The 8,843-nt window shown below is 38.5% G+C and overlaps 1 protein-coding gene across 1 annotated transcript in view; it reads left to right on the top strand.

Moving 5' to 3' along the window:
* The first annotated feature begins 521 nt into the window (after nt 1-521).
* Nucleotides 522-8,843, top strand: part of LOC139697959 (uncharacterized) — a 33,042-nt gene continuing 24,720 nt past the window's right edge. The window contains exons 1-3 of the mRNA XM_071596815.1: nt 522-753; nt 2,410-2,652; nt 2,731-3,099. Coding sequence (XP_071452916.1) covers nt 522-753; nt 2,410-2,652; nt 2,731-3,099 — 844 coding nt within the window. The remainder of the gene's footprint in view (nt 754-2,409; nt 2,653-2,730; nt 3,100-8,843) is intronic.

Genomic DNA, 8,843 nt, shown 5'->3' with positions numbered 1-8,843 from the left:
TAGGGGACAATATATTAATGAATGAGGACTTGATCTTTGAATTAAATAATTATACAAACAATATGAAGTACCTGTCAAATGAATTGGAAACTATTAGAACTTCTATCGAGAATTCAATGAAGTCATCTGGAGAAAACCATTTTCAAGGTGAGGTGTAATTACTTATATCAAGAACTTATCTTTCCAAAGAGGTATTTTTTTTTAATTACAATCTGGAATATGTTATAATCTCGATTTTGCATACATTTTCAATTCTAATGACCAAGTTGTCTCCTGCTTCCTTGGCAGCTTTGATGAAACTGTCTTGAGGCCCATTTTCAACAAAACGACTCCATTTCTAGTGCAGTTTTTTTCTGAATTTTTTTTCTTTTACAGGTTCAATAAAATTTGAAAACCTTTCCATGGCATGCTTAAATTGCAAGTTTGAAAATGCTTATGTCTCAAAATTAAATGGTGAACATGTTGATAATTTTCTGCATAACATTGTTTATCTAACTGATGGTCTGGTATCCAATGAAAGTATGACTTTTTCAAAAGTGACAGTAGAGTCATTTCAAGCTGGACCACAATATTTCAATGGCAAACCAATCACAACTCTAGTGGGACGGTCCAAAGATGCTCACATATCTGGGATCTTGCAGTTAGAAGGTGCAGCCACCCTGTTTGATGGGATTTCAGTTTATGGAAATGTTGATGGATTGCCATTTAGCTCGCGTACTGTTCTGCTCAATGATCAAGACCAATCACTAGATGGTGAGTCTGCCTGGTATCACACGCTAGATGCTGTTTTGACTATCCTCTATCAAATGCTCGTTATATTAACCTTCTGTTTTAAATATTAGTTTTCTTTCCAAACATCCATCCATACTTAATTAATTTAAGTATATCCATCCTAATAAATACGTATCATTTACTATTGGTTATGTTTTTATTAGCCTTGTGGTTAAGCTAAATCCTAAGAAATGCATGGGTCCCTCTAGTCTTTTTAAAAAGAGGATTCCAATTTATTTTTCCATTTGATTTTTTTGCTGTATCGACTAACTGATTTCACTTTAATTAGGTCACTGACTGTATTGCAATCTGTAGTGGCTTTCAATTTCAGACAAGAAATATTATCATTAATTTGGGATTTTATCAATGAAGGGCCACATCCATGACTAAATTCAAATGCAAGTGAAGCATAAAAGTGAAAAATAAACACACAACAATAAATAAACGCAAAAAAAGCATGTCATATCTAAGGAAATTAACACATGCATTAGAAGGACGCCTCTCCTTTTCTAAAAATTTAAGGATTGAATAAAATGGCGAGGCGTTGAAAAATTGTTTTTCTTTGATTTTGCACATTTTTGTTGATTAGCACTTCCGCTTACATTTGGATGGCATTAGACAACAGGTGGTAGTGTTGGTGGTACAAAAGGAGAGTAGAGGGAGGGGAGGTTTTGAGGGATAAAAATTGTTTTAAGTAAAAGGTGAAAGGATAGGGAGAAAGAGGTCATCTCCATGCTGTTTTTATGGCTGTCTTCAGTAAGCTTAAGGGAATAACAAAATTATTGCCAAACTTAGCAAGGGAATTAAGCAGAAAAGGATGGGGGAGGTAGAGGAAGGGATGGAGAGAAGAGGGGATTCAGAACAGGTTATATTCGTGAAAATAATTCGGAGAAGGGGTCTGCAGTGGGACCTATGTCTGAATTGAACATATAGATAATTTTGTGGATGAATATACATTCATAAGGGTCAAGGTGGAGGTATTTATGAAGGGTATTATTCTCTGGGAAAAATGGGGTGATTAGTATTAATTAGGTGTGTTTTCAATCTTATACAGATTCATGGTAAACATTTTGTACATCTCTTATGTAGTCCAAAGATTTGTCATCAAACATGTATGAAAAAATTCTTTAGAGAACATCAAATTGAGGGTAAGGGACCAAGTATTTCATTAAAAAGCAGATCAAGAAAAATCAAGAATTAAATGTTAGCAGTAAATGAGAGAGTGATGGTGATAATTAAGGTTGTTGAATTTTTTTGCGATTTTATTGGGCAGGATTAAAATCTCTAAACCCTCCAAGGCCCACTTTAAATGAAAGCAAAAGTGAATGGTATGAAGTTTTTATACTTTAACTTAAAGATGGTTACACATTAAATTATTAATATTTTCAGTAACTTTATCTTTGAATGTTGAGTAAAAAAGCAAATTTCTTTCATCAAATTCCTTGGTATCTTAATTAAATAAAGAAAGACTGAAAAAGGTTTACTTTACTGCAGAGTTAAGAGTGATTAAGTTTTGATTTGAGAAGGCTGATCCCAAATTATTGAAATTTTGAAATCTTATTTTAAAAGGTAATAACTTGCTAAAATGTTTTGATTGGATAGCTTGTTCATATTCATGGCAATGCCATCTTTTCCCAGGGTCCATTTCTGTACGTAGTGCCTCAGTTAACAATTTGGATGCAGAATCCCTAAACAATGTGAATGCTAGTAAGTTCTTTCATGACACAGTAAAAGTGAAAGGTTACCATGACATATATAAACCAACTGTGCTGAAAAATGTTCAAGTTTTTGATATGAAAATTGATGGACATTTCAATGGTGTGGATTTAGAATCCATTGTGAATTCTACTTTGAAAGTGTGTGGTGATCAAACTTTAATTGGTGAGTATGGGTTTACCATAAAGTGTCTGGTTAGTTGGTAATGTTCAGTTTATCATTTAATGTGACATTCCCTTTTAGGCCAGTGGAGATTTGAGAAATTAACATGCGAGAATTTTAAACTCGGACTCATTTCTGGTTATGATTTGGAAAAAGATTTTGTGAAAACCCATGGGTCAGAATATAATATTGATGGGGAATTGGACTTTAATGCTCCTTTAACTGTGAAACATCTTTATGTTGTGGATGATTTCAATGGGATATCAGTGTCAAAAGGGAAGCTTGATGTACTCCAGTTGCAGCCTGATGAAACTGTGACAGTAACTGGTAAAAAAGAATTTGACTTACTTAACATAAAGTCAGACATGACAGTGTTGGAAAGCTTCAATGATTTAAGCACAGAAGAATGGAATTATGTGAAAACAGTATCTGGTCCTCTGGAATTAAATGGTAAGTAATATTTGCATGCTTTAGCATGAAAGAATTACATAAGTACTTAGTTAGTAGTAGTAGTAGATTTAGAGGAGGTAATAGACAGCTAAGGCCATTTGCGCCATCAGGGATGGATGGGAAAGGAGGAAGGGTGGCAAGAAACCATGTTGGCATTAGCCTACTCTTAATAAAAGGCACCAAGGGGTCTACAGCTTAAAATCCCATCCAACAGACAGCGTACTAATTCAGTGCTCTACACAAAGCACCTCAAGAAGGAATAAGGATTAAGTACCTAGTTTTGCTCTAAAATGTAAACTTATAAATTTTGTAAATTCCAAATTACGATGCTGTGATTGTGGAAATCAATTTAGCAATGCATGAGAAATTAGCTTTGCTATTTGTCATATTATTGAAGGTGTATATATCCACTAAAACTTAAGATGACTATCAATGTAATTTCATCTACATCTTACCCTATGATACACCATGAGGGCCTATGGCAGAGGGTATTAGGTTCCCATGTACATCATTGGTGTTCTGTATCATTTTACTTTTGGGTAGTTCTGTTAAACATTGTCACAAGTATGTGACATAGTATCCCTTCCCTAGCTCCTAAGTTGGGTATAAAAGCCCTGGTCGCGGGACGAAAAGCAGTCAGTTGGTTATCTGATGGTGACCGGTAGGACACAATGCTTTGGCTGTGTTGCGCTTGCGGTGACAGTGTGTCCTATAGCTCTCTCTCCAATGGACGAGGGCCCTGCCTTGGTTAAGTTTCTTGACTGCATCCACCCTGCCTCTATCCCTTACATTCCGAAGATGAGGGCCTTGCCTGTGTTAGTGTCTGTGACAGCGTTTGCTGCTTCTGCATGCCTCCTTGGACCTTACCTTTGAATGAGGGCTCTGCCTGGGTTAAGAGTTTTGTGACCGCGCTCATCCTGTCTTTATCTTGTCCTAGGCAATGTTCTGCCATGCTAATATTGTCCGTTCTCAAGTTAGGTTACCAAGGGTCTAGCCATCCATAATACTCAATTGCTTATGCTTATGTAGATGGTGTAATATGACTGATGTTGTATAATACACGATTGTTTTGGTAAGACTCGGCATATTTAATGTGACCTTCCCCGATACCTTTTGTGTCGTGAAACGCCCCTTGTGACAACATGTTGGTTTTGCATTATTTAGATTGAGGATTTTACTAGGAGATAAGAGAATCCTCAAATCCTTGTCAACCAGTCAATTTTCTTAAATATCTTGTTGTAGCCTTGCGCACAACAAGATATTAAGGAACCCGCTTCAGTCATGCCACCGTGGTAGGAAATTGGGCACAATTTGTCAATATTATACAAAAAGATATCACAGATTTCATCCCTATAAAATACATTAAAGCAAATCTCGACCCCAGGTGGTACAACAAAGACATCAGAAAAGCCCTTCGAAAGCAGAGAATGTTGCACTCTAAGGTAAAGAGGGCAGGCATGAACACATCATCCTCGGAGATTAAGCAATTATGGGAAAAGTATAGATCCTCTTAAATTGAAACCAAGACAATTACGTTGTGCCTTACTAGAATTTAAATGCAAAATACTTTGCGAGTATTTGGACGCTGTCCCTAAAGCTTTCTGGTCATATGTTAGGGAAGTACATGGGAGTAAACAAACCGTGGCTTGCTTAAGGGATTGTAACAATATAATTCATACAGACAGTGAGGGTAAAGCTAACATCCTTCATTCTTCCAAAGCGTTTTCACGAACGATGTTGCCACCGCATATCTCCAAGAAACAATACATACTCAACCTATGGAAAAAATAATAGCTGACCAACAAAGAATTCTAAAATTGCTTAATGAGATTAAAACCAACAAATCCCCGGGTCCCGAAAATATACCAGCTAGGGTGATAAAACATTTAGCTCCAAACATTGCTCCGTACCTTGAATTTAAATTTAACAAACCCCTCACAGAGTGCGAAGTCCCTAAGAATTGGAAAACTGTGCAAATAACGCCTATTTTTAAAAGTGGTGACAGAGAGGATCCCAGTAATTACAGACCTATATCTCTCACTTCTATCTGTTGCAAAATCTTAGAGCACATAATTGTTAGTTCAATAATGAGACACCTTGATAACATTAACTTTTTAAGTGACAATTAACATGGACTCAGGGAAACCCACTCATGTGAAACCCAATTAGGATTATTTACGCACGAATTACTGTTATTGGGTGAGAGAGGTAGGCAAGTAGATGCAATCTTTTTAGATTTTCAAAAGGCATTTGATAAGGTTCCCTATGGTAAACTCATTCATAAATTAAAGGTCGCGGGTATAAACAAGGCCGCAATAAATTGGGTTGAAGACTTTCCATCAGAGTGGGAACAGAGGGTAGTCCTTGATGGCGCTAGTTCAGACAGCATATAAGTCACCTCGGGGGTACCTCAGGGAAGTGTAATCAGGCAGTTGCTTTTCTTGATTTTTGTTAATGATTTGAAGCGCAAAGTGAAAAGTAAGATTAGGATGTTCATGGATGACATGGTGATCTATCAGGAGATATCTGGAGATGAGGATCATTTTATTCTAGCACAGGATTTAGATTGCATTACTAAATGGTGTTCTAAATGGGGATTGTCATTAAATTATCATAAATGTTCGGTGGTAAATTTCTTTAAAAGATAAACTGGATTTGCTTACAAATTAGCTGTAGTTGACCTAGTAGTAGTTGATACGGTAAAATACCTAGGTGTTACATTCACAAAAGACATAACTTGGGGGACTCACATACGTTAGTCTGCGGGCAAGCATATAAAAAATTGGGATTTATTAGACACATTGTCGGCAAAAGTGACTCGAAGGTCAAGGACCACGCTGTTGTAAGGCCTCATTTAGAATACACATGTAGCTTATGGGATCTGAGGGAAAAAGGCCTCATTTGGGAAATTGAGAAGGTTCAATGCTGGGGAGCCCGTTTTGTTAAAAATTCTTATGATAAAACGAAAAGCCGCACTGAAATACTTTTGGAGTTGAGGTGGGAATCATTAGAAGAGAGAAGATTCAATGCAAGATTGGAATTTCTAAATAAATTCAGATCTGCATGTTTTAGCTCTGAGGTTTCGCAAATTATTCACACCCCTACATACATTGGTCACTTGGATCATGCATATAAAATTTGGGAAATAGATGCCAGAACTAGCAGACTCAAGGACTCCTTCTTCCCACAGACAATACGGGATAGGAACTGCAGGGTTATAGATAGCAAAAATTCCACTTGCCACCCTCAGCATCTAGGGAATGATTAGTTCTACTCAATTGCATGCCCTTTCACTAACCTCATGTGTTTTGTTATCATAACCCATTCTTTCTGAATGACCTCATTAGTGTTTTGTTCATCTGTTTTTAAGTCTCCCCTTCAATCCTTCGTCCCTCTCCATGGGGGACCCGCCCATTCACAATCCCTGCCTTCCACAGTCTCCTTGGGGGCGAGAGCGTTTTGTGTTGCATGTTCATGTAGTTGTGGAGTTTCGCATTCTTGCTTGTTGTGTCCTGACTTGCATGTTGTAGGATGGCTTTCGTGCCGCATCCTGGGGTGCGGTTTTTTGTTGGTTTATGGTATTTGTGTTTGCATGAGGGTTGGATGAAGGGATTTTAGCACGAATGTGTTCGCTATTGTAGGTGTAGTTTTCCATGTTGTTTTTGCATGTGGTATTGTTCTCTTTCATGGGTGGTGACCTAACACCCCCTACCACACGCCCTTGCAGCGGCTTGCGGGATATTATGTAGATGTAGAAGATATATTGTAATTTTTTTTTTTAAGGTAATCTACCGGTTAAGGTAGGTTTTTGGATGGACACAACTAACCACCAAACAGATATTTTATTACTCCTAACAAAACACAAAATCCATCATCCTACTCTATATCAGGTCCCTCTTCACCTCTGAGTACTTTCTTCCTCCCTTCATCCCGTCCTACATCCCTATCCTGTTCCTTCCCTTTCCTCTTTTGCCCAACATTCTACCCTCTATCACAGTCTTCAACATCCCACTGCCGGTCAACACCCCCTTCATCCACTTTTCCTGCCTCCATAGGATTGCTCCCAACAAACCCCTCTCTTCGCCCACCATACCAAGTAATTCCTCATTTGTTTTCTTCTCTGTCCATTTCACCTTCTCCATTCTTCTCCACAACCACATTTCAAAAGCCTCCAATCTACGTCTATCCTCCTGCTTCAATGACCACGTTTCCGTGCCGTACATAGCTACGCTCCATATCAAAGTTTTTACGAGTCTTTTCTTAACATCCTTACTCAAAGTCCCCGTCATCAACTCCCTCCTCCTCGTGAAAGCCTCTTTGCCTAGCGCAATTCTTCTCCTTACGTCCCTACTACTTTGACCGTGTTGGTCCAAAACACTACCTAGATACGTAAACTGTTCTACCTGCTCTAGGTTTTGCCCTCCTATTTTAATGTTAAGCTTGGCCTTTTTCTTTCTAGAAAATCGCATAACCTTTGTTTTATTAATATTGATTCTCATCCCATACCTGTCGCACTGAATTTCCAATTCACTCAGCAATGCTTGCAGCCCCTTGGCTGACTGACAAACTAAAGCTTGGTCATCAGCAAACCTAACTGATTTTACGAATTCCCCGCCCACTTTCATTCCTACCTCGAGTTCTTCCCATGCCTCTTTGATCATTTCCTCTGCATACAGGTTGAACAGCAACGGTGATAATGGGCAACCCTGCCTTACACCCCTTCCTAACACTGCCCATCCTGACTCCCCGTTTCCCACCCGCACCTGAGCAGTCTGAGACAAGTACAGGTTGCGGATTAGCCTCCTTTCCCTCCAATCTATTCCTATTTTCTGCAGAATACTCATTAGTTTTTCCCAATTCACTCTATCAAACGCTTTTTCGAAATCTACGAAACAGGCAAATACCTCCTGGTTGTGTTCTATATTCCTCTGGATTAATAATCTCATTACTGCAATAGCATCACGCGTACCTCTCCCCTTCCTAAACCCAAACTGATCATCCCCTAAGTAATCATTTTCCCTACTCTCTATCCTTTTGTTTATGATCCTGAGAACAACTTTAGCTGCATGGGATATCAAACTAATTGTCCTATAGTCCTCAAATGACGTGGCCTTTACCTTTTTCGGAATAGGAACTAAAACTGATCTCACAAAGTCTTCAGGCCAGATTCCCTCCTCATAAATACTACGGATCAGCCCATATAGCCTCTTCCTCCCACATTTTCCTAAGCATTTTAAAAGTTCCACGGGAATGTTATCTACCCCCACGGCCTTATTTAGTTTCATCTCCCTTAATGCCCTTTCTATCTCATTGTCTAGTATGCCTGGACCTAAGCTGTCTTCCTCTACGTCATTTTCTTTTTCAATGTCTAACTTTGTTGGCCTGAGTTCTTTACTATACAGTTCTTCTATATACTCCTTCCATCTCTCTTGGATCATTCCTGCGTCAACTATTACCTTACCCGCCTTACCTCTAACTGTTAGCATAGCTCTTCCTTTCTTACTTCCCGATAACGATTTAACTTTGCTGTACAGCGCTCCGATTTCACCCTTCCTCTGCAGACTTTCCATATCCTCGCACTGCGTCTTCCACCATGCTTCTGTTGCTTTATTTGTTGCCCGCCTCAATGTATTGTTTAATTTTTTGTACTTTATTTTGCCTAATTCTGTATTTACATTCTTCCATTTTCGCCGCTCATCCATCTTTGTAATCATCTCATCCGTGACCCATGGTTTCCTAGTCCT

The sequence above is a fragment of the Hetaerina americana genome, unplaced genomic scaffold (assembly GCF_022747635.1).
Source record: "Hetaerina americana unplaced genomic scaffold, ioHetAmer1.1.p SCAF_8, whole genome shotgun sequence".
Taxonomy (NCBI): Eukaryota; Metazoa; Arthropoda; class Insecta; order Odonata; family Calopterygidae; genus Hetaerina; species Hetaerina americana.
The sequence above is the reverse complement of the archived record's forward strand: the minus strand, read 5'-3'. Positions and strand labels throughout refer to the sequence as shown.